At 31.5% G+C, this 27,526-nt stretch overlaps 1 protein-coding gene across 3 annotated transcripts; it reads left to right on the top strand.

Moving 5' to 3' along the window:
* The first annotated feature begins 930 nt into the window (after positions 1–930).
* LOC126661059 (glycerol-3-phosphate dehydrogenase SDP6, mitochondrial) lies at positions 931–6,156 on the top strand. 3 transcript variants are annotated; one of them, XM_050354819.2, is made up of 7 exons: positions 931–1,388; positions 1,913–2,386; positions 2,675–3,006; positions 3,757–3,917; positions 4,482–4,740; positions 5,431–5,729; positions 6,052–6,156. In XM_050354819.2, exons 1-6 carry the CDS (start codon positions 1,019–1,021, stop codon positions 5,725–5,727), a joined length of 1,893 nt encoding a protein of 630 aa, XP_050210776.1. In that variant the 5' UTR covers positions 931–1,018; the 3' UTR covers positions 5,728–5,729; positions 6,052–6,156. The 3 variants fall into 3 exon arrangements, with proteins under 3 accessions (XP_050210776.1, XP_050210774.1, XP_050210773.1); XM_050354817.2 differs by having other exon boundaries at positions 5,872–6,156; XM_050354816.2 differs by having other exon boundaries at positions 932–1,388; positions 5,813–6,156.
* Positions 6,157–27,526: the final 21,370 nt, after the last annotated feature.

Raw genomic sequence — 27,526 nt, 5'->3', positions numbered from 1 at the left:
ATTAATCTGTCCTCCACTATTTGTTCATTTCGTTATGGGTGTGAATGCTTGAAGTTGACCTTTTTGCCCCTTTCCCAAATTATACCTCAATAAAAAAAGTTATTTTTGTTGGGAAAAAAAGTTAACGAGTCGAGTCAACCCGCGGCCAAAATTGATATCGATTAGACTCTATAATTTGAAACTCGACTCAAATTCGATCAAGTTCTATTTTTGAATTTCGATTTTGAACTTAATAGAATGATTGATATTTGATTTGACTTGAATAAACAGTCAAAAATTAGATTTCAATATAAAAATAGGCATATTATTACATGAATATAAAAGATAAAAAGTAATCTAATTAAAGTTTTATTAGTCTTGCGAGCTCATCGAGTTATATATTTTGAAAATAGAACTCGATTCGATAATCTACTTGAGTAGTTCGAAATCGAGCTCGAGTCGATTTCACGTATTTTTTGAGTCAATTTCAAATAGTTTGTCAGTTGAATCGACTATGTTACATTCCTAATAGTTACAACTTACAATAACATAATAAAATAATTTATTTTTAATTTTTTATTCTACAAACAAGAATTGAAAATGAATGAGAATTTGAAAGGAAATGAGAATTAAGTACAAAACATTTCATCTAATCTATATTTAATTATTTTGATTCATTGAATTTGATAATCGATCAAAATGTTAACAAAATACTAATTTTTACTAAAATATTAAACAATTAAAAAAATCTGTCAACAAATTAGCACAATCAAAATATGGAAAGTTGAATAAACTTCCCATACAAACCAAAAATAGTATATTTTAATTTTTAGTAATATTTTGAATGTGAGAAATCAATATAGTAATGTTTTTAAAAATGGACAGAAAATACAAAATTACAGAAAGGGCAAATTAGTAAAATCATAGACACCTCAAGAACGATTCCCAATGCACACCTTCGCGGCTTTCCCATAAAACATTTCCCATACCGTTTCTTCTTCATGCTTACTTCATTTGCCACCTCACCGTAACCGTCACCATGTCCTCCTCCGCCATTCGATTCCGTCGCCTCGGCGCCGCTACCGCCATCATCACCGCGGTATCCGGCGGCGCAATTCTCATCTCTCCTAATCTCTCCGCCAATGACAGAGGCGGAGGACCTGCTTTTGATGCAGTGAGGCAGAGAATAACTGATCCGAATGCCGTTGTTCCGACGCGAGCGGCTCAGGAGTCCGTTTTGATTTCCTCTACTGCGAAGAATCCGCTTGATGTTTTGGTGATCGGCGGTGGCGCCACCGGTTCTGGAGCGGCGCTTGATGCGGCGACACGTGGACTTCGTGTTGGACTTGTGGAACGAGAGGATTTTTCTTCTGGTACTTCTTCTAGGTCTACTAAGCTTATTCATGGAGGTTAGTATTTATTTCTTTTTATTTATATTCAAAATTCATTTGTTTTGGTTAATTTAAAATTTTAATTGCATTTTTTATTATCTATAGAATTTGGAAAGGAAATTTGTTTTTCGAATAATTTATCGGGACCTGCTGTAAAATTTGGATAATTCATGGAGAAATGCTGTAATAATGTATGCAGATTTTAACGGTGATATTACAGTTTTACCATTATTTAATCACATTATAATACATCTTAAAATGATGACAATATTTTAACAAATGTGCACAGATTTTAACGGTGATATTGCAACATTGCTATTATTTTATAAACGTGTTATAGTGTTATAATGTGATTGGCTCATACTAAGTCTACTTAAGAATTTTTCTAATTTTTGTTGATGAATTTGAAGCTACCACAGGGTTCTAACTTGTATTAAAATAGTACAGTTCACAAAGTGAAGATTAGTGAAACCAAAGGATACTTTTTGTACTTTTACCAAGTAAAGTGTGTATCTATTGCCTAATTGTTTTATATTTCACAGGAGTCCGTTACTTGGAGAAAGCTGTGTTTAATCTCGACTATGGGCAACTGAAGCTAGTTTTTCATGCGCTTGAGGAGCGTAAACAGATGATTGATAATGCGCCACACATGTGTCATGCTTTGCCTTGCATGACGCCCTGTTTTAGTTGGTTTGAGGCAATATACTATTGGATGGGTTTGAAAATGTATGATTTGGTCGCGGGACCACGCCTGTTACATTTGTCTAGATATTATTCTGCAAGGGAATCCGTTGAGCTGTTCCCTACTCTTGCTAAGAAGGGTCAGGATAGGAGCTTAAGGGGTACAGTGGTGTATTATGATGGGCAGATGAATGACTCGCGTGTTAATGTTAGTTTGGCTTGTACTGCTGCATTAGCTGGTGCAGCTGTTCTCAACCATGCTGAAGTTGTGTCTTTGCTAAAAGATGAGGCTAATGAACGTATAATTGGTGCAAGGATCCGGGACAATCTTTCAGGTATAGCATTTATCGTTTAACAAATCAGCATTTCTATCATTCATTAAATGCTGCTGATCCTTTAAGTTGTAGGCATGTACCACTTCATGTCCAAAAGATGAAAAATAAGTGTTGACAAAGACAGAGGTTCAAGCTAAAGATGATAGCTTATTTTATTTTTATTTTACTATTATTTATAGGAAGTTTTTTTTTTTTTTATATATATATAATTATATCATTGTTATAATGTCTTTGTCTGTGTAAACTACTTATATGTGGTTCCTGGTCTTGAATGTTATGTTGTACCAGGCAATGAGTTTGATACCTATGCCAAAGTTGTTCTGAATGCGGCTGGTCCATTTTGTGACTCTGTACGGAAAATGGCCAACAAAGATGTACAGCCTATGATTTGTCCTAGCAGTGGTGTGCATATCATTCTCCCTGATTATTATTCCCCAGATGGAATGGGTCTGATTGTTCCTAAAACGAAGGATGGACGTGTAGTTTTCATGTTGCCATGGATGGGAAGAACAGTCGCTGGCACTACAGATTCTAACACTGTCATCACTGCTCTTCCAGAACCACACGAGGATGAGATTCAGTTTATACTTGATGCCATCTCAGATTACCTTAGTGTCAAGGTATGAAATAGCATCCATGTAACTTGCCGGAGATGAATCGGGTTTTATTTTCTTTTGGAATCATGAAATTGATGCACTAGATATTTAGAGGCGATCCCTTTTTGTGAAAAAAGATTGGTAATATTTCTTTAGGAATAAAACATAACTTTTTCTTGCGCATCTTCGATTTGAAAAGTTTTATCAATGTTTTAATTGATAAAAGATGGGTTATCACACAACTTGTTTGTATTGAAAATTCTAAGTTGGGTTCTAGTAAAATGATTTGAAAATATTAGGATTTAGTTTTTCTTGTGCTATGAGGATACGAATCTACTAAAAACAATCTTTTTTTTGTATTAGTCATTTTTCTTTTTTCTAAGTGGATGAAGTATTAAACCACCTGTTAATGAATAAGTCTTGTTGTCATTGTAAGACTTGGCGGTCCATTTCATTACTAATAGGAGTTCTGTATAACTATGTGCAGACTCAGAGATAGTTGGAGATTTATTGTTTGTTTATTCCTCTACCTTGTACAAATTTTTCAATTGTTGGAGTTTTTTGGTTTGTTTCATTTGGATGAGTTTCTGGATGATGCCAATCATAGAGCCATGATTACTAGATGGCCTAACTGTGAATTCCAATACAGTTACATGTGCATACCCTGTGAATTTATGACCATCATACAAATGGTTTTAGTGAATTACTTTGGTTTTCAATTTTTATCTTGTTTGGCTTCGTTATGGATAATGACGTGACAGATTATAATTTTAGGTTCGCCGCACAGATGTTCTTTCAGCCTGGAGTGGTATTCGTCCATTAGCTACAGACCCTTCAGCAAAAAACACCGAGAGCATCTCCAGAGATCATGTGGTATGTGAAGAGTGTCCTGGCTTGGTCACAATCACTGGTGGAAAATGGACTACTTACCGCAGGTAATGGGTTTCTCTAGCTTTCAAAATACTGTAGGGTTTTATGGCTGATGAGTTAAAATAAGCAATGCAGAATTAGGTCGGGGTCTGTCAAACGGCCACTTCACCCTCTTTAGTGCTATGTCTTTAGGACAATCTAGGGTTGCAAAATGTTTTCGTGCTATCTCTTCCCAGGTGGTTTTGAACCTGCTCTCCTTTCTTTCCCTGCTTTAATATGCTTGGCCTTCTTTGCCGATGCATTTGTTGAACTAAACTGCACATCTTTTAACCGTTCCATTATCTCTTCTTGTATTTTTCTCTATCAATCTTTCTCTGTGGTGCCTCTTCCACTTTGCTGGCAATGCATTTAATTAAACGGCCCATGCTTATTATTTTTCCAAATCCAGTATTGTTGCTTTACATTTTTGTACATTGTTAGCTCATTAAACATCGTCTTTGTGCTGCTCTATATTTCATTGTCGTTTCCATCAGTACCTACGCACCCTTGTCTCATATCTTCCCCTTCTGTCCTTTGATTATTTGGCTCTTTGACTTGTAAGGGTTGTGCTTACTAGAAATGATTTGCAGCATGGCAGAAGATGCTGTTACTGCTGCAATAAAGTCTGGGAAGCTAAGTCCTGCCAATGGATGCTTAACTCATAACTTGAGGCTCATTGGTGGAGATGGATGGGAACCATCATCATTTACAGTTCTTGCTCAACAATATAAACGCATGAAGAAGTCATATGGCAGTAAAATTGTTCCTGGCATAATGGATACTGCTGCTGCCAAGCACTTATCACATGCATATGGTACATTTGCAGAGCGAGTAGCTGCCATTGCTCAGGTTGGTGTGGCCTTTCTTCGTTCTCTACATGTTCCATCACTTGTCCTTTTCTTCCCTCCATCTACTGAGTAGTAAAAGAGTAAAGTTTGCTGATTGTTAATGCTGTCTTCGATGCTGTAGTGGGACTGCTTCATAGTATTTATTTAATGTTATGCTGTGGCTGGAGATTCTTTAATTGTTTTTATTGCTGAAAATTGGAAAGAAGCCCCGTGAATCTCAGAACTAGCTAGAATTTGAAAGTTAGCTTTGTAAAATTGTGGGACTAGCTTATTTGTTGAGCCTCTGATATAATGTTATTTATAAGTTGAGTCCATGATATTTCATTTCTGTACAAAAGGAAATTGTTACCATCTTTTTCTCTATTAGTTGCATGCACCTTTGAGCACGGTCATCTTATTTAATTGAGTTTACTGTTGACTATTTTGCAAATCCTGTTTGATTTACTTTTGTATATAAGGAGAGGGTTACTTGTTTGTTTATTCATCAATTAGGAATTTTTTTATGGGAAGGAAGAATGCATTTTGGTTCCAGCTTGGACAATATTGTTTGCTGTAATCCATTGAGGGCTTCTGACATTTTAGACCATTTCAGAAGTTTCATTTTTAATGTTCCGCTTTGTTATCAAGTCCTGTCTTTATATTAGTTTCTGTTGCTTGGTGTTTTGTTAATAACAGCATTTCTTGTATTCAGAATGAAGGCCTAGGGAAGCGACTTGCCCATGGCTACCCTTATCTAGAGGCAGAGGTTGCCTACTGTGCCCGACAAGAGTATTGTGAATCTGCTATCGATTTCATTGCTAGAAGATCAAGGCTTGCTTTTCTTGATACTGACGCAGCAGGCCGGGCATTGCCGCGCGTTGTTGAGATACTGGCTACTGAGCACCATTGGGATAAGGCAAGACAGAAGCATGAGTTAGAGCAAGCCAAAAAATTCCTGGAAACTTTCAAATCTTCCAAAAATGCCCAATTCCATGATGGGAAACATTGACGGTAAGTGTGAATTTCCCTGCTGATTAATATTGATGATGTTTCGTAATTTGCATGGTTATTTATCGCGTTTCGTTGCCCTTTAGGGTCTTGAAACTTGTGAGCTGGGTTTTAAGGAGCTCCCATTTTTTTTTTCTACATATAGTTTTCGCCAATCTTCCTAGCTAATGCTGATACGAGGAGTTATCGTCTGCTCTGATCACTGTTCTGATCAGCAGAGTGCTAGAACACAGCAGCTATATTCTACATGTTGTAGTTATCTGCCGAAAATAATTACTGTTATATACATTATCCACATTGATACTATAGGTTCTGTGTTTTGCAGAAGGTATTTAGCAATGAGTCGATGCTGACAATTTACCGGCATGACGATCATCACAAATTGTTTTTCGATATGAAAATGCAATCTTCATTTATTTTGCAATTTAAATGTTGATTCTTTTCCAGTATTTATTTATTTCTGCCTTTGCTCGTATAGCAAATTGCTTCATTTTGCATCATAAGCTTTTGTCTGGTTATTATCTGAATGTACCTATTTTTTAGTGGATAACATGGATCTTGCATCACCCAGTGAGGAAAAAATATATAGATAAATGAATTAAATCGTTTTACTTAAAAATTTGTTAATAAATAAAAAATTTGATAGTTTTTTATTATATAAATTTAAAACAAAAGGTTGGTTTCTCACTCTATATTTAGAGTTATAATTCATTTTATATTTTATTTTAAAGACTTCTCTTACTTGTGTGTCATTACTTTTATTTGTACAAAATAAAACTTGTTGAATATCACAGGTGGATGGATAATGTGGAATACTAGGAAAATATTACCAAAATTAAGGCAATTTGTTGTCGGCGCTCATTTGTTGCATATCGTTTTTACGCTTCACATTTTCAATTACCAAGACCCAAATTTCCACCATTTAGGGTAAATTTATTTCCCTTGATGCTGCCTGCCGTATAACAATTCAACAAATCCAAAAATAAAGATTCAAATTTAACAAAGTTTCATTTTGTTTATATAATTGGAAAGAGGGGGGCGCCTGTGGGAGGTGTCGAACTCACGACCTAACAGTTTGTTTATACCATTTAAATTACAGCTTATTGCAAATAAAAAACTCATTCTGCGCCTCGAGTTTGTAACAAAAAGACTGAATATAATGAAATTCATGGTTTTGGATAAAATACCGTTAAACTTGCCATTTTGACTCGCTTTACTACTTTAAATTATCGGGAGACAAAAGTATATTTGAGCATTATGTGCAAATTGGATTGGCAATGGCAGAAAATTACTGGAAATTTAAAGCTGAAGGAATATAACAAGTTATAATGTCAAGTTTAAATGTCCTTATTTTTGAAGCTACAAATTTGATCTCATTTCATCCTTTTTGTCAAATTCAAGGACCTAAATGAAGTTTTGTTGGAATCAAATTCATACCCCAACTAATATACATCACTGTGCTACTATAATTTATGATCATATTACATGCATTATTGCACCAACAATTTCCAGTTTTTCATTTATATGATGAAAGAAACACACACAAGGGGACGCCCTTGGTAATGTGGAGTTATTCTTTGAGCGACATGGTTTGATAGGAATTGCATGTGATCATGAGCTGTGTAGGGACTAAATTGCACATGTTGTTAATCAAGAAACTATTTTTGTTTGTTTGATTGATTGATTGGATGAATCAATGTCTTGTTCACCTTTTGAATGACATACCACCCTTGCCGAAATTGTGCGACGATTGCACATAGTTCGCTTAAGTGTTTTAAGAATAAGACCAGACTCATCGATTCAATAGGTTCGGCTGTGAACCGTAGGCCAATTTGAATTGGTTGGACCATAAAATTTGTTCGTTTTTCATATAAAATCGGTTGTAATTTATTTATTTATTTTTTATTATGTAAAAGCTCATAAAATCTAATTATATTATTTAATTATTTTGGTAGTTTTGGTTTGGGCATTTAGCTATTCGTTTGCATCGAGAAAATTGAGTTTTCAGCGTTTCGTGTTGTAAGATTGTTTAAAGTGCAAAACTCAGACCATAAGTTTAAAAATACCTAGTTAAATAAGTTAAGTGGTTTTAAATATCATTTATAATGTTAAAGATCGTTCAGCTGCATGATCTATATATAGACCCACTTTGAATTTTCAAGCTTCTCTTACTAAAATTTGATTTTCTCTCCCTTAGAAACATCCTAAAACAAAACTAAAATTCTAGGGTTGATTCTAAATCAAAACTAAATAAGATTAGAGTATGATCTAGCACATGCAAAGTGACATATTCAATCTATATTTTGCTGTAGCTTTAGTGTGATATTGTGTATTAGTTTCAAATGGAATTTTGCATTGTAACTTGTTTACATTTGCTGCGGCTTAACGTGTGTGGCTTGTATATGATAGTATCTATGAATATGCTTGTTTATGTAATCGGAAATGATGTATAATGGGGCTATGGTTTAAAGAAATCGAATAATGTGAATGTACTCATAAGCTGTGATTGAAATGTAATACGTTTTGTTTGTATAGCTAATCGTTTCAAGTATGCAAATTATGAATTAAAGAAGGTATGAACGCAATATAAACGTAGGCTGAAATTGTCTATGCATAATCAATATCTTATAAATCAAAGTAATGTTTATGTATATCGGTTTGACTCTGAGTTGCCTTCCGAACGGTGAAGGGTTAGGTAGAAATTTAAGTTAGATAAGGTTATATATGTTTGTGTGTAACTGGTGACATGTGTTGATATCTGACATGTTTGCTATGGGTTTCGAGACTACCATTCTCATTCCTTAGCACTAGTCGCAGCGTGAAATCGGATCGTGAAATCATGTTATCAAGCTCATTGAATTAACTAAAAGTCTAAATCATATATCTATTGTCATCACGAGGAATCTCGATCTCATCCATTTTGCAAGGAAGAAGACCTCCATATGAGGACATCAGACCAGACTCCTCTGTTTGAAGCGTTGTCACGATCCAAATTAAAGGATCACGACCGACGCTAGGGTATGGGTGTAGTTGTATCGAAATCCGTAGCTAATCTCGCGGATAATCATACAAACCTGCATGAAAACCACTGCTCGGGGGCAACCGAGACTCCAACCTAAATCTAACAGTTTATATAACAATTAGTATAACCAAAATGCTCGGCTCAAATCCGAGACTCCAACAACATGCCCTATATATAATTAATCCAAAGTATAACATGCCAAAAATATAATAATCATAAAGACTGACTAGTGAATTTGCTTCTCCACATAAGTGTGGCGAATGTTTATGTCATTGCTGTTTTTCCTTAGAACATGAAAATCTAAAAAACTGACAAACGGAGAATTGTCAAAATTGGCTTCAGAGATATCTCAAATCACATTAAAAAAAATAAAAAAAATAGGTGAGAAGGGTTTACCTAAATGATGCTCTATATTTGTTCAGAAAAAAATAAAACAAGATTAAAATCAAAACAAGATTTGATGTGACTACTTTAGATTTAAATCTTAATTTCAGATTAAAAAAATGCAAAGAAATAAAGACAGCTCAGACTGTCAGGATAAGATGATTCAATTTAGATTTTGAAAAAAGTTGACATCATTTTAACTCATAGGCTTTTCAATGTGCTTTCTCATCGCCAATGACCCCTAGCTCAGTTGGCTAAGAGTGAGGCATCAAGTCCAATGGGGCGTGGGTTCGAATCCCCTCATGGACCAAAGAAGATGAAGATATTTGGAGGAAGGTACGAAGAGTCAGAAGCGTCAGAAGCAAGCGGCTACGGCATCGTCCGCCATATTTGGCGAGCTCGGAATAGCGATGTATTCAACGTAAACGATGTGGATGGCGTGAATGGCGTTTAAATTTGTAAATAGTAGTATATCTATAATTTGTTTGTAATAGTGTAATTCTATCTCTGTTAAAAAAAATGTGCTTTCTCATCGGCCCTTTATTTGTTGATTAATTCCCATCGTCTGATCTATCCATCCTTGCTGGCAGGTTTGATACCATCTGCACAATAAAAATATTTAACAAATTAAAATTTTCAAGTAGATGGGTAACAAATCCTCATCAATCCCAAAGTAGGCCACATATTGGTCAGCCAATCGAAAAGTACTTATTGGTGCACACAATCTCGATACAAGCCTATCGAGTAGCTCTTTCCAATCAAGATCCATAATCATTTAAAACAGTTCGAAAACATAATACTAAAATAATATACGTTACTTAATAAAGCGGTATAGCACTACAAACTCACTGTTTGCGAAACCACGTGATAATCTTGGCAAGCAAGCTAACCCTGTGCAGACTCCGAAGCACGAGCATACGACAGATCTAAAAACAAGGCACAAGTTAAAATCCATACAACCCTTAACTCTAAGAATATTAGCCACCACATAGGACTATCATCTTAATCACAACCAATGTACAAGAAAAAGTAAGGAAATAATCCATACAAACCAAACAACAAATTAAGCTTAGATAAGTTCTTGTCTTTTAAAACAATTTCAAAGTTCTTACATAACTTAAATAATTCCTTTAAAACCAAAAGAGTTATCTAAAGTAGTGTGTTAGTTTTAACCACAATATAGCTCAATACAACATGTCCAACAAGTCTAACCCGACCCAAATAATTCAAATTAAAAAAAATTCTTTTATCTTAAACCAATTCCATTTGAAAACAAAGAACTCAACTTAAAGTTTTAACAAAATGAAAAATCCAAAAATAACAACAAGCCAAATAATTTGCCAACACTTGGAAAATTCCACCCAAAGTAAATACCACTAAAGTTCATCACCTTAAATTAAATCAAAAAAGTTTCAATCACTTTTAAAAGTCAGATATGAAATAACAGTTTAATTAGCCATAAGACCTTTGCAAAATTCGTCATAACTCACATACAATTCCAACCACTGATTTCCAATCAAAGTAAAACAATGAAGACATAATTAAATCTACTAAAATAGCTCTAGAACCTTCCTAGGCAGCCACTTAACAATCTAAGTAAACAATCCACTTAAACCATCCAAACCATTACATAGCAAAATCGTAAGCCAACAATTAGACCACCAAATCATTGAATACCTAAAGTATCATTTTCGAATTACTAAATTAGCCTTAGTGATATTATTTTCAGCCACTTTAAATAAATCAAAAAACAAAAAACAGCGAATTAATCTTAGCAAAATCATATTTTAACACAACACTTAAATTTAGGCAAGGATTCCAACCCACCCAATATACTAGCAACATCTATAAGGCAAATCTAACCCATATTAATCATTTCCATATTTTAATTATATTCAAAAACATAATTAAAATCAAAGAACATTATAATTTGATAAATCTATCAATTAAACAACTCATTCAAATCCACCCAGCGTATAGACAACAATAAATACCAACATCAACACCCTAAGTATGAAATCTCAGATTTCAATCATTGCCAAAACAAAAAACATATCAAGTCATATTATCTAAAGTATTATACTAACACAACCTATCAATCTTTACTCAAAACAAGGGATTAGAACCAAATACCTTTAGATTAGACAAGGGATAGTAAAACCCAAAAAATAAATGATCCAAATCAGCCTACAACACACACACATAGAGCTATTGAATCTACAATCAATAAAAATGATGATATGATGATTAAACCACAAGAGAAATGATTACAATGCTTACAAATGATCAAACTAGGACAAGGAATGACAGGAAGTGATTATTAGAGAGTTACATCCGTTTTAGGGTTTTAAGAAAAGTGTAAAAATAAATTAGGTCGAATAAGGTGAGCTTAAATAGAAATCAGCAAACTGAAAAGTACGTAAGTCGCGCCCGCGACACTCAAGTCGCGCCCGCGACACACAAGCCGCGCCCACGACTCAAGTTTGTCGCCCGCGAAAAGCTATTTCCTCCGAAAAATTTAAAATTTTGAAAATGAGATCGGAACCGCTTCGAAACCTATGATTACACCTAAGATATCTTAAAATATCATACTAAAGGTATAGAACCCTCGAATCACGATTTCAAGTAGTCTAACCAACTCAAACAAGCCCAAAGTAATCGATAAGCCTAACGGAACTAGCCGAAAAAAATGCGGGATATTACAAGCATCTTTTTCTCAAATTTTCCTCATTAAAATGATATTTTATACTTTATTTTATTGAGTCTTCAATCCTTTGTTACTTGTGCCACTTAATAGATCGTTTGGATTCTCGACTGAAGACTATGGAGGTATTAGATTAGTATGAGTTCTCTCAATTTTCGATTAACCTTGATTTCCTTGATCACAATATGTGTATGCTTCATCTTCATCATGTGATTTTCTCTTCGTATGGCGTTAACATGGACACTGACCCTCCAAGAGAACATTATTATTGATGTTCTTTACTTAAACTTTTTACTTTATTGGCTCGCATTATTAGGGGTATTTGCAAAACAAATCCTAACGTTTCACTTTTGTAGTGATTTAATTCAATCGTTTAAAACGTTATGAAATAAATCCGATCTTTCTTATTTTTGCAATTTGTAGCCCCAACCGTTTTCTGGAAATTTTGTGCATATGTGGCAAACATATTAGATATATGTATTGACATATTAAATCCCAACGTTTAAAAAAAAATTCAAATAAAATCCTAACCTATTATATGTTTGCACATTGTAGCCTAAAAGGATAAAATTGCAGGAAAACTGATTAGGGTTACAAATTACAAAAATAAAATATGTTGGAATCTGTTTCGTAACATTTTACACGTTGAGATTAAATCGCTACAAAAATGAAACGTTGGAATTTGTTTTACCAATACTCCTTTTCATTATCATGTAATCCATTGATCTCTTTTGAAAATATGTGTTTTTATTTTTTTTCATTTGTGTGGATATTTGCATTGTGTTTTTCATTTTTGTTTCACAATTGCATTTTTTTAGTTTTTTGTATTATTTTTCCTCTGTCTCGTACGTTTGGTTATTTTGAATTTTAGTAATGATGTATGTTACTGCTCGTTGTTTGTATTTTTTAACTTGGTTGAATTAATATTACTTCATATTGCATTTCTTTTGATTGCTCATGAATAATTGGTTATATAACCAATTTATTCAATATCTTATGATATGAATATTTATGCCCTTTTTCGTATGTTTTTAAATTGTTATTATTTATATCATTTTTCCCTATTAGCCAATTGGAAGAAAAGCTTTAACACTAGCATGATATAAATTGTCTAAAATCAATTAAAATAAACATGAAAACCTTATAAAGTTGTTGCTATATTGAGAGAGAGAAAGAGAGTTAAACACTTCATATTTAATTTAATTTTAGGTAAATTTTTAGTCTGTATCAAAAAAGGAAGGGTATTAGACCATGTGTCTTTATATTCTTAAATTTTATATATAAAACTATGGGTAGACTAACGTGTTTAATGTTCCTAAGTTAATTGTGTAAAAAATCAATTTTTTGATGAAAAATAAAAAGTGACAATCCCCGAAAATATTTAACGACCATCGATTTTTCTTAACGTCCCAAAAGTCAAAGAAAAGTCAACCTTCATCACCTCAAACCTTTAAACGATCTTTTTGGACGATCATGCAATATGACGATTGTTAGGATCTTATAGATGATCGTCAAGATTACATAAATGATCGGCAAATTCACGATAGTTAATGGTCCTTGATGATTTCCAATCAAACAAAAAAAAGTCACAAGCCATCAAATGATCGTCAAGTAGAAAGTGACAATCCTCACTATGACGATAGTTAGAAGCTTAATATTTAAATGAATTTTTCAAATGTTAAAAATCAACAATTTCCAAACAAAAGTTAATGATCTTCACTTGTGTTTTCAAAAGTCTTTGATAAAAAAAGCGAAGAGGTCCAACATGATTATTTTTAATTTGGACCAATAAGGTGATTCCATATCGCTTGGGACTATATATATATGTTTCAACACCTTGAGATAGGATAAACACTCTCTACAAACACTCTACATTTATCGTGCATCAATTCTTGGTATTGAGTGTTTGTTCTTTGTTAGGTGAAACAATTATGTCACTTTAGTTGGTTGTTGACTAGCCTTATAAAATTATTGATTGTAAGGGGTTTAACTTTTGTAAAAAAAATACAAGTTAGGTATTGAACTTGTAAAAATACTATTTTTATAACTTGTTAAAATTTAGTAGATTTGTAAACCTCAATCTTTAACTAGATAGTGGGTGTAGATTTGATTTTGAACAGAACCACTCTATGTTCAATTTTTTAAATCCTAACCTACTTTCTATCTTATATCTAATCAATTTTTAATTTGCTTAGACAACTATTAACCCGTCTTTAAGATTGCATTTGATATTTGACATTATCAAATGCAACCTTGATTAATAGGACCGTTTTCACATCAACCTTTATGTATAATGATCAAAAAAATTATGATCATCCTATTTAAAGATTTTTTGAGAGAGAATATTCCTGACTGGTCAACAACTTCATTCTATTGGATGATCACATCACCATGTAATATGGCTTTCTAACTCAACTTGTTGTGAAATGAGTCAGGTAAGGTCACTGCTCTTATATCATGACAAACACATGATTTTGGTATCTAGGATTTTTCAGTTAAGAAATTTGACCAACACATCCATGTACAGTCTCATACATTGACTTATACTTTCAACCCTTAATTTATTGAAACTTGATGTTTTTGTGAGTATGACTCTCTCTTTTATGGGGGGGGGGGGGGGGGGGAGGGGTCGATTAGAAACTTTCTTTTCCCCAGACTAATCAATATTTTTATTTCTTTCTGGTCCTAATTTTTCAACCCAAAGCTTCTTGATCTTATGATATGGGGATCAAGATATACATAATTGTTCTAGGGCTATCTATTTTTTAACTAGGCGACGACAACTTTTATTCTATTTTATTTTCCTATGATCGGGCTAAGAATATGATCTCTTTTGATGGTTAGCCAACCTGGAACTCTATCAATCGTAAAGTTAGGAGGATTTCTTCCTAGCTTCTTGCCCTAGCCTCTTCATCATTTTTTAGTCTTAGGCATCAAGGGTTAATCATCAGCGTGTTAGAATTTATCTTAAAGAGTAATGTACTCTTTTACCAATATAGCAAGTGAGTCTGCCGGTTCTTGGAAGGTTCCTTTAGTTTGAAGGTCTTCGGGTTTGCATGAGGCCTAAGCTTTGGACGATTATTTCATGAAGCGTAAGTAAATTATGAATTTTGAGCGAGACCTTGAATTTTCGGAGTTCCTTTAATTTTATCCACTCTTGACCTCCTCTTAGTAGCTTCCATCTCTACCTTCGGGCTTGCCTTCCTTGGATCCCATTTTTCTATAAATTTTCCTTCTTTTAGGACTTGGTAAAGAATTTAGTCGTACGCCACTAATAGTTGCATATTTGGCTTCAGCCTCATTAAGGAACAAGAGTTTCTACTCATTGATTTGTTTTTGAATTGTGTCCCTGAATAACACATAATTTATTGTTTATATGCCCTCAAGACTTATGGTTTTTGCAATAGTGTTTGCCAATATAAGAGGTATCACATGCCCTTTATCTAGGATAATTTGTCCATCTTTAAAAAGTGCATCAAATTTCTTGTTCGCCTTGGTGAGATCATATGGATATTCCCTTTGGACGACTCTTACTTTGATTTTCTTTCCCAAGTAAAGTTTCTTTAAGCCATACATTATTATTATGTTTACTGAAAAAATTGGCCATCTTCACTTCTTCATTTGAATAGTCATGCTTGCTCTCATCATCTACCGCTGTCATGTCGAGTTGATCTCAATAATATGTACCCTTAGAGGCTTCATACATTTATTCCTTTTATTTGAGCAACCTTTCATAACTCATCATATGATTGATTAGCTCGAAACAAATTCATGACTCGGTGTCCGAGCCTCATCATATTAAAGCTTATTTATTTCATAATCATGAAAACACAATCAAACTCTGAGATTTGAGTGATGCAATGAATCCTCAAATTTCTAAACCGAACAATATACTTATTTGCTAATTTACTATAAAGTTAAAATTTCCTAACAAGATTGACCAAGGTCATATCTAGTAGTGCACAATAGATATACTTATGGAAATTCACCTTCAAATCGTCCCATGAGCCAATAAAATTGGTAGTGCGAGTACCGAGTGAATGCCATCGCTTTCAAACTTGCAGTAGTCTTAATTTCTCCATATTATGTTGAGAACCTTGCCACATGCTCTACGATTATTGAATTATTTTATTCTTCTAACAATAAGATAAAGCCAAGAACTTTGTACCCTCTTTGAATATGATATAATTTGTTCATCCAGTTTGATACAACTTCATATAAGTTGGTCATGACATCAGCCTAATATCTACTCGAAGCTTCTCCAGCTCATCCAACAATTTGAACATGTCATACCATCTATAATTAAATTTGCTCGATGTGGTATCTACACGTGTAGGTTGCTCGGGAAAAACATTTTGTAAATTTATGAAAGGATCAAATATAAGTTATTTGCATGGATGTTGTGTCGTGGTCTCGACTTCAACACTTGAATCAACGTCGTGTCAAATTTAAGATCTTAGTTGATCCATTTTGTATTCCAAATCTATCTAGAGGAACATCTAGATCAGTTCTTTTGTTAGCATTCTCTATGATACCTTATACACCTATTTTCCGGACTGGTAAAAAGCGACAAGGGACTGAAACGTCCAATGATGATTTCTAGAAAAACTCGTCTGGGTGACGAGCTAGCGATTCGCATGTTTGAATTCAAGCGGGCTAGATCAGCGCACAATTATGAACTTGACGGATTGAAGCGTAATTAACCCAAATAGCCTATAAAAACCCAAAGGGTCATAATAAATATATGAGAAATTGGATTAATTGGAATGTCTTAGAAGTTTATGAGCTGATTTGAAAGTTTGACGGACTAAATTGACCATACCTAAAACCTTATGGCCTTATAAGACCTTTTTGATACTTCCACGCACCTAATAAGCCTTTTAGCCACCTTTTTCATGGCATACCTAATTTAATATGAATTTAATTCTTTAATTATCCTAATTAGACCTTTAAACCTATCTAACCACTCATTCTCACACTCCTAACACAACACGAACTCTGTAAACTCTAACCTGATCACTATTTAAACAATATTAGCACACCCTAATCAAAGGGGGAACTGGGTGGCACACATAATTAACACAGAAATAATAAAAAAACATAAACTCTAATTTTTTAAGCATAGCCGAACCAACCACCACCACCATAGACAATACTATTCAAAAAACACAAGCTTATACACTTCAGTTTACTCAAGAACGCGTTGCTGCATATCGAAACTAAGCTAGATTCTTCATCTGGATTATCAGAAAATGAGCCAAGGACTCAAAATGATACTTTTAAGGATCCAATTTCATCTTTATCACTTTTCCATTCATATATATCAATTTTATATGATTATTTTAAATTTTGTCATTACAATCTCATGTTCATCCATAAACTGTCATAATTGCCATATTCTTTGTTTCTTCCATGATTGCTATAAAATCAACTTAAAAACATGTTTTAGGGTGTTTTAACCAGTTTAAATCATCATATTTTTATTCCAAGATATTCCAGTATGTTTTTATGCATTTTGATCATTCTTGTGGTCGTTTTTGCACGTGTTTTGACCCAAACCGGCTAACTACAACAATCCCGTTTTGGTGGCGCCACCACACAACTAATTGGTGCAGCCGCCACTCAAATTGGCGCTGGTGCCATTCCAAGTGTATCCAAGGTTCTTCATGCGCAGCTCCTCCTAGATCTTTCACATTTGATTTTAATTGTTGTTTTTATATTTTCAGGCTTGTTTGAGCTTGGAACTGGGCCTCGTTTGAGCCCACGATTTTGTAATTAGCTGTAAGATGTTGTTATGTAATGTAATCGACATGTACAATTCAGCATCGATCTGCCACATCATATTTGTGGGTTGCCATATCATATGGGCCCTAAATTTGAAATTGACCCCGGTTTGAATTAGTGGACTCTTATCGACCAGACAAAGAATTTCTATGTTATGATCGATTACAGATTCCAATCACACAGACAGCTAGACGAAAGATGAGTTCCATACAATCCGGTTCTTCAAGGTTAAAAAGTATCTCTAACCTTGTATGTATATCAACTGTACATATGCATGTTTAAATTGTTTATTACTTTGAATGTATGTCTAAATTCAGCATTTAACAAGTTTAATAACTTACCTACGTTAATTTAGTTTCAAATCCAGCAAATCACCTAAAATTTTTGGAACTTCCATAAAAAGTAATTAGTGGTTGTATAGACATTCAAGATGACCTAATTAAAATCAATCTCACATATACATCCGGTTTAGGCTTTGTGCATGCAAAATGTCTAAGACCCACTTATGTCTGCTACATGATTACCAATATTAAATGCTTGTTTAAGAGTATTTGTTACATGCCTCACATGCCAATGCATATTGAGTCATATGTGTGTCTTATATGTTTTCCAGATTTCCAGATTTGTTTACTTTCCAGCATATTATCATGTGGACTGTATGTATGATTAGATGAGATATACCGAATATGCCCAGTAAATGAATGCAATCGATAATTCAAATACAAGAGTTTTTTAGTGCCTATCGAAGTCGGTCTTTTATTCCGAATGCACAATGATCTCACCCATAAGCGTGTGGAGTTATCTAATCAGTAGAAAAAGCATTGTCTAACTTAATTAGGTAACTATTTCATTTTTCAATTAACCAGATTCGAAATCCGCCATAAGTCTGGAAAAGCAGCCTACGAACCTGCTCTGTGCACATATATTATATCTTGAAATCACATTTTTTAACATTTCCATACCAATTGACAAGTTTGAATTCATTGATTGAACTTGAGAATGAACGTTCCCTAGATTAAATATGGCTGTAATTTTTTAGAGATTTGAAACTTGACTTATTATTAGTATTTAATTCTTTTATTTTAATTAATTCCAACTCTCCCTTTTATTATGAAGATAATATGTTTTATATATAAATTGTGTTAGAGTTTCCGCTACAACAAACCACGACGTTTAATTTTTTTTAATTGTATCTTTATTTTTACTTTAATAATCACTTTAATATCCATAATTAAAATAATAGCTTAAGTCTCTATTTGGTCCATAAAAGCATAAAAGCGGCCTAATTGAGTTATACAATTCTATTTTTCACGCACTAGGTAATACAATCTCTACCATTGAGCAAATTCCCGTAAACAGCTACGACTTCGAGATTAGTTCAATTTTTCAAATTTATATCCATAATATTTTTAGATTTTTATGAGATATTTACAATAATTATTGTTCAATCTTTCAATTCGTGTTTTTATGTGCCTATTTAGTTCTTGAATTTTTTCAAACGGACCAACGGCTAGCCACCCAGCGGTGTTTCACAAAAAATCACCATTAGATGCTTCAAATCCTAATCGCTTTTCTAGTGTCCAAAAAATAGGTGCCTATAAAATCACTTAATAATCTATTTAATTGATTAATTAAGTGATGCGCTAAAATAACAAAGTATCATTTTGGCCTTTGAAAATACAAAAGAGGCCTAATTGAGCTTTGAAGTTTTACTTTTAGCACATTAGTCGTTCAATTTTTGCAATTGAACTAATTGGTGCATAAACCTCCAAGGCTCTAGAATTAGTTCAATTTCTCATATTTATATCCCTAATCGTTTTGATTTTCTGTGAGTTATTTTCAATAATTACGTTTTAGTTATTTAGTTTTGTCGCTAAATGTTGATTTCGTCCCTAAATTTCACAAGTGAACCAATAACTTGTCATCTGACTGTTATTTTTAAAATGTAATCTGACCGCTTCAGATTCTAATTGCAATTTTTTGTTCGAAAAATAGATACCTACAGCTAGTTTAAAATTTAATATGAGGATTTAAGAAATTATAGTTAATGTTATGTGATTAAATATGAACCATTAATTAAAGAAAGGTTTAGATTAACTTATTATGATAATAGGTCATGTTTATTAAACTTGAAAAAGATCCTAATCAGATATTTGTTATACAGACCATAATCACATAGTTTATATCCCTCCAAAAGTAAATAGCAAGACTTTGGGGGAAGTTCATCATATTATTATCATTGCTCAGAATTTCATAAAAGAAAAAGTGTAAAAATATTTTGGTTGCTGGTTTGCTGCCATTTGTAGTCACAGTATAAACTAAAAAAATTATATAATTCTAAAAAAAATGATTAGTTGAATGTCATAAAGTAGCTAATGAATGTGTAAAAGGTCCACTCTAATTTTATATATTGATAAAATATTTGAGGGATGCTTAGATTTTGACACATATCTTAAATTAATATTTAACTGTAAATTTTTATTTTATATAAAATATTTTTCTATTTTTTGATCAAATTAAATAATATAATAGATCCATCGAATATAATTTTAAAATATGTTCCACATCAACTTGTAGGGAAAAGATGTAATGATATGAAAAGTTATTTGACAATGTTTTTTGAAAATACATTTCATTTGATTGGCATATTATGTGTAATTAAATAGTTTCGCATAAAATAAAACTGAATTTTATTATCAAAATGATATAAAATATAGGTCAAAATTATAAAAATTTAAATTTTTACGTTTTTTATCAATCAGGTCAAATCTTTTAACTTTGTATGTCCAATTTAAGAAAAATTTATAGTGAAATTTTTTAATTTTATTTTTTAAATTCAAACATTTGCGTTTTTATCAATTGCGATTAAATTTTTATAAAAAAACTTTTTAAAACTAGACAATATTTTTGAATTTGATCGTAATTGATAAAAGATATAATGTTTTGAATTTAAAAAATAAAATTTTAAATTTTAAACACAACAATATAAAACTTTTTAAATTAAATATAATTATAAAAGTTAATTTTTTTAATAGTAACTAATAAACAACCGTAATTATTAAATTTCAAACTTTTTTTTATTTTTTTGTGCAGGGGGCATTGTTAATTTTCTGAATATTGTTTTAATATTATCGGATATCCCCGAAAGGGACAATTTTAAATTGATTGTGCCTACAATTTAAAACATATTTCACATATTTAACAATGATATTATATTCACTTCTTAATTTGATTGAGGAACATTGACATTTTTATTTCTTAAAGGCCGGCCAAAGTGAATAAAACAAAAGACAAGGAAGCATATAGTGACCAATATTTTCTACTTTCAGCTCTCAAACATTAATTTCCAAATCATTTTCACTTTTTCACCATTGAATTTTATTAGATTATCTACTCAATAATGTTTCATTGCTATTAAATTATTATTAAGATAAAGTTATGTGTTATGTTTTACTTAGATTACCATTTAGCGATCTCATGAGTTCTTTTGGTAATAAAAGCGTTGAAGTGTGAGGTATGAAGTAAAATTATTTTTAAAAATATAGGGACTAAATAAAAAAAATACTTTATAAAATTATTTTCAAAAATACAAAGACAAAATAAAAAAACAAAAACGCCTCAGGACGAAATAAAAAAGTAGTACAGAGACTTTATGATAGGTTAAGCTTAAAAAACATGTAATATGATGAAAAAAATATGGATGTGATGTTTTGAACGATTCAAGTCCATAAAAGTGTCATTATGAGTCCTTAAGTCATATTCCGTTCATATGGTTGAAGAATCCAATATAGTTCTTCGAATAGCTGACAATTGATTGATTGAATCGATTATTCTTTGAGTTTGAAGGCTTGATTGTGGTTGTAAATATCAAATTTTAGGAGCTTTTTAGTATACATAATCATTCTTTTAGGATTAAGCCATTTTACGGTTCCTTAATTTTAAGTTGTTTTTATCTAGTTCTTAAACTTTTATTTGAAAAAAAAAATCATTTCCATCTGTAAAAAATTATGTTTTCTATGTTGCGGAGGTCAACGAAGAGTCTGCTGAGAATGCCCGACATTAACTATCATGGTCTTATCTGACCCTTCACTTTATGTTTTTTGTTTATTTGGTCTCTAAATTTCCATTTGTCTTATCTGGTCCCTGAACTTTGAATATTTTGCTTCCCCATGTCCTTAAACAGATGCCCATTTATTCTGTTGTACCACGCTCTGTGAAGTTAATAAAAAGTAATAAAATTATTTCCACGTATGAAAAAGCAATAAAATTATTCCGTGAGACTACATAATGAAATGCATCCGTTTAATGACTTGAGGAATCGAAATATCAAAATTTTAAAACTAGATAAGACCAAATATCAAAGTTCAGAAGTCAAATAATACTAAATGACAGTTCAGCAACCAAATAAATAAAAAATGTAAAATTAAAGAATCTTAAAATAGGTTAATCCTTGAAATGTTCCTAAATGAATCAATACTTTATCACACAAATTTATTTTTCCTAAAATTATTATTTAAAGCTTTAGTTGGTTATGGCTTTTCTAGAGGTATATCAGCTAACAATTACTTATGGACCCTTATTTTTACACTAACCTTCACTAAATCTCATGATCTTCGAAAACGGTTAGTAAACCTCCTGACCTTTATGACGGCTCCATTCACGGTCTTTATGGACAAAAATACTTCTTAGCACCTTCATTTTTTGGCGGCTGTCAATTAAACAACAAAAATTGACGGCGCCACGTGTTAGTTGACACGCCACCAAAATACACTAAAAATTAAAAATATCCAAAATACCCCTAAATTTAATATTTAATAATAATAAAAATTAACCCAACCCAAACCACCACTCGACCCATATTCATCTGCCCCCTTTGGTTGTCTTCTCAGACGAGAAGACAACCAAGCTAGTCGTCTTCTCACCTGAGAAGACGACGTTCGTGTTCTCAGATGGACATGTTCTCATATGATGCATTTAAGAAGACAAATTCGTCTTCTCAGGTGAGAATCTCATCTGAGAAGACGATCAGAGATGGCGGAAGGACCAGCGACGAGGTTGGATAGATAGTTTGGTTAAATTTTAGATGGTTGGATTTTGGTTTGGTTGGATTGAATGTGGTTGAATTTTGATTTATTTGAATTTCTTTAAGGGTGTTTTGGTGTTTCAATTTTTTAAATTATTAACAAAGGTATATCCATATGTTAACTATATCGCTCTTCCTTTGGATTTGAGAAGCTTTTAGGGGCACATAAGGACTTGGCCTAATGGTTAGGTCCTTATAAGTGCACTGCGAGGTCGGGGGTTCGAACCCCGACTTTCGCTTAGGCCGTAGTTTGCCTGTTTTAACTTTAAAAAATGCATACTAACTCCTGCTAATTCCCGCTAACAACTAACCCTAGAATAGGTCTATTTTTGATAAAAAAAAAAGCTTTTAGGGAGAAAGAAACAAAAATGTCATTAATTAGTGATTGGATAGAAAGAAAAAAACAAAACATAGTTTCATAATACTAAGAATAAGCAATCATGGGAGACACACACGTGCATGTATGGACAGAAAATGGATGATTGGCATTTTGATAATTGCAGAATTTGCAGATCATTTGGCTTTTTATACTTGGCCACCTCTTTCACTGGTTTTTTTTATCATTATGGTTATGATTGGATTTTTCTTTAATTAAATTATAGAATTATTACTACATAAGAGCTCAGTCTAATAGTTCCCCATAGCACAAATACAGCCACATTATAATAGTTCAAGGCAGAAATAACTTTGTAACTTCATAAATTGATTGACATAAACAAATCATTTAGTTAAATATTTTCTGACCCATTTTTATAAAACAGTGGATGGATATATTTTCTTTAGATATTTAATTGATATTAGTAGGTTTAACTATTTAAATATAAATATTATTATATAATATATTATTATATCTACAGTATATATTATATATAATTAAATAAATATTAATATATTTATAATTTATAAAAAATAATTTCTATCAAATTCATGATAAAAAAAATATAAATAGATTTGAAATTATTATATTAGTAAATAATATATTAGATTTATTTATATTAATTATTTGTATGTAAATATTTTACAATATATTATAAATTTTAATTTATATAAGTCAATTTAAATCAACACACATTCAATTGCTTTTTGATTTTTTTTTTATTAAAATTTGAGAAAAAAACAAAAATATTCTAAAATAAATCAAATATTACTCAAATAGCCAAAATCCAAATTCTTTACATTCATGAAAAAAGAAGGAGAAAGTTTACATTTTCTAGCTAACCACTAAATAATAGACACATGGCACACTTAAAGTGAAAAAAAAATCAAAAAAACGAGTTAACATGTGTCAAACAGCTGTAAAAAGTGCATCAAAACGTGACAGTAACGCGTGTCAAAAAAGCGTGCCAGCCACACATCAGCGCATGTCAGCGTGTCAGAATTATTTAAACAGGTATCATTTATGTATCTTTTATATATCATTAATGTATCAAAATATTTTTTCAACTCAATTTCAGTTTTTATAATTTTATTTGGTTAATCAATCAACCAATTTTACTAATTAGACTATTGTACTAAGTGATCCATAGGTCTCTAAAAAGCTAATTCAATGACCTACAACTTTTGAGAAGACAACGAGTTCAAATTCGTTTTATAAAAATGACTGAATCGCACTTGAAATTTTTACATATGTAAGGGCGTAATGACTCTTCAATAAAAAACACATTTTGGGATTAGACGTTTATACCTCTTCATTTGTTGGATTTCAAACTCTATGAAACATAATTTTTTTTAAAAAAGAGAGGAATATCATTATAATTTTAAATCGATATTGAATTTTAATAAAATAAAAATTCTATTATTAATTTAATAATATTATACCAATAAAATGTAGTTTAAATGGTATGTACTGGACATCAAACTGCTAAGGTCGTGGGTTCAAATCCTCCCACAAGCGCTTCACCCTTTCCAATTATCAAAAAACAATTAATAATTTTATATTTTAAATAATATATAATTATTTTTATTGATTTATAATTATACGATCCATATTATAAATTATTCTATCTTTAATTTTTTTTGATAATTTATTCTATCTTTAATTATTTATTTATATTTTAACGAAGGAAGAAAAAGTATAGCATATGTAACATTATATATTAAAAACAAATGAACATGATATCTACTAGTTTTTCTCGCTATTATTTAATCGACAACCAGTCTGACTATTTATAAGATAATTTTTATTTCTGATATCGTTGTTAATTAATTCGAACGATTATAGAAAGGCAATTTAAAAACCTACAACTGATATAAAGATAAACAAATTTGGATTTGTCCATTAAAAAAGACAAAATTGCCTTTGAAGTTACTTTTTATTTAAAGGCATAATATCTTCTAGTTTTTTTTTTTTTGACAATCGAAATTTTTCATTAATAATAAAAAGCAGTTACATGTGTAAGAATTCAGAAAAGGTATAACCGTTTCTAATGACCTGACATGAAACAAGATATAAACCTTGATTCGCAGATCGTCTTACAAAATAAAATCAAAATTACATAATTGCTCTAACACAATAAGATCAAATCCTTTTCTGTCTAACAGAACACTCACAAACTCTTCATAAAAAAACAACAACAAATCTTTCATATAGAAAGAACAGCAAAACTTTCAAAAAAGAAAGACAATCGCTGTAAAATAGTTATAAAAAAAAACTGATATAACCTATAACGATTTCATCTTCAATTTTGAAAGGTCTTGATCATCTCTGATTTTTATTTGTATATATATTGAAATTGATGCGCCTCGTCGATAGATTTACCAACCAAAATGAAAAAGATGAACAGGAGTCGGTCATTTATTTTATTCTAAAGCAATAAAAAAGAAATGGCTACCGCCAACGGTAAAAATAAACCATTGACGGCAGCCGAAGCGAAAAATAAAAAGAGAAACGCTTGACGACTAGGGTTTCTATTTAACTAATTCTAGTTATACCTGCAAATATCAACTCGACAGTAAGTCTGACTATTTATAGTAAATTGTTTTCTTTTTACATAAGATTTCAAATGGCTCTAGAAAGCTAACTCAACGTTTTTATAAATTTTACATAGACAAAGAGTTTATATTCGTCCTTTAAAATGAAAAAGTGTCTGATTATGAAAAGGCATATCGACTCTTTACCAAATAACACATTTTAATTAAGCATAAATATTTTTAATTATTTTTCAATCATCGGATTATAAATAATGGAGTATTCAAAATAAATTTTGTATTTGCTGACATGATTGGTCATTTTGATTTCATATGGATAAATATGTCACTTGCACTCACAACCTTCATTTCTAGCCAATATGATAATAAATTTACGTAAACATGAAATTTTTGGTGATCAAAAGAATACTAAAAGCACTGATTCAATATTTTAATTCAGACAATGAAGTAATAGATTATAAGATGTTCAAAATACTACTAATATAATTTTCTAAATACTATTACCGCTTATTTTTGTTTTATTAAAGATATTGCCATCGATAGCAGATATCATTTTCAACCGGGATTGTGAATGAACGGTGTAGATTAAATAAGTACAATTTAATTAAATTAATCTACACTGTTTATTTTACAATGAACAATGAACAGTGTAAATTGTAAACATAACCTTTTCAAATTCAAATAAATTTAAGGGAATCTCATTCTCATCAACAAAGACGTATGTCACTCACGCACCATCAAAATAGAGGCATGTGACGTTGATACGTTAGATGTGGTAATATATCTCATATGTCAATGGCGTGTGGCTCCTACGCACCACCATTATTGGAGGCGCTTGACATCCACATGCCACCACTAGGCGTACGAAAGCCATACGCTAGGTCGATTATAATTAAAATTATTTATCAAAATTAATCTTTTATTCTTTTAAGATTGTAAAATATTTGTTGTATTAAAATATTTAAATAAAATAATGTATCTGTTTTAATTTTTCATATTATTATTTTAAGAATAAATATAACTATTTTATAAATTCCATTTATTTTATATTTTCTTAATTGTTAGCCTTCTTAAAAAACACTAAGGGGGTGTTTGGTTCAGCTTTTTGGTGGAGTTTTTGGCTTTTGCTTTTCAAAAAGCTTCACCAAAGTGTTTGGTGAGAAATTTTTCAGAGCTTTTTGGAGCTTTTTGAACCTCCAACAGCTGCTGTTTGAAAAGCTCCATTTTGGAGTTTTTTGCCAACAGCTGATAGCTGTTTCATTATTTAGACAAAATTACCCTTACTAGAATATATCCTTTTTTTATATATAAAATTATTTAACTTATTTTTAAATACTCTAATCATTTATAAAGTATGTAAAATTATTTTATTTATATTAAAATAAATATAATTTAATAACTTTTTGAAATATTTATTACAGATTTATAAAAAAAAATATCTAAATAAGTTTAAACTAAATATTGCTTCTTATAAAAAAAATAATTATTAATACTTTTATTAAATAATATATGATATAATATATTCATAATTTAATATATAACAATAAAAATTATGCCCTTTACGGTCATTTTATATATAAACAGCTACAGCTAATTAAATCTCACCAAACACTAATGGTCTATCAGCTATCAGCTATCAGCCAACAGCTAACAGCTATCAGCAACATCTAACAACCACCAGCTATAAGAAACAGCTGAACCAAACAGGCCCTAAGAGTTGTTTGGAAATTTCAAAGATTTTATGAACTTTTGGAAGTAAAATAAGTTCATAATTATAACAAATTTAGTTTTTTTTTGTTTAAAGTATAATAAACTAAAGTTGATAAATAATTGACTATTAGAAGTTAAAAAAAGGCAGAGTGTGTTTGAACAAATCCAACAATAATAAATAAAAA

The sequence above is a fragment of the Mercurialis annua genome, linkage group LG8, assembly GCF_937616625.2.
Source record: "Mercurialis annua linkage group LG8, ddMerAnnu1.2, whole genome shotgun sequence".
Taxonomy (NCBI): Eukaryota; Viridiplantae; Streptophyta; class Magnoliopsida; order Malpighiales; family Euphorbiaceae; genus Mercurialis; species Mercurialis annua.
Note: the sequence above shows the minus strand (reverse complement) of the source record. Positions and strands in the feature narration are given on the sequence as shown.

Bases quoted from the DNA above. Each gene is read 5' to 3' on its own strand.
- LOC126661059 (XM_050354819.2), top strand. From the start codon at position 1,019: ATGTCCTCCTCCGCCATTCGATTCCGTCGCCTCGGCGCCGCTACCGCC. The intron at 3,007-3,756 runs GTATGAAATAGC...TTATAATTTTAG, and splicing joins CAGATTACCTTAGTGTCAAG to GTTCGCCGCACAGATGTTCT. The intron at 3,918-4,481 runs GTAATGGGTTTC...AATGATTTGCAG, and splicing joins AAATGGACTACTTACCGCAG to CATGGCAGAAGATGCTGTTA.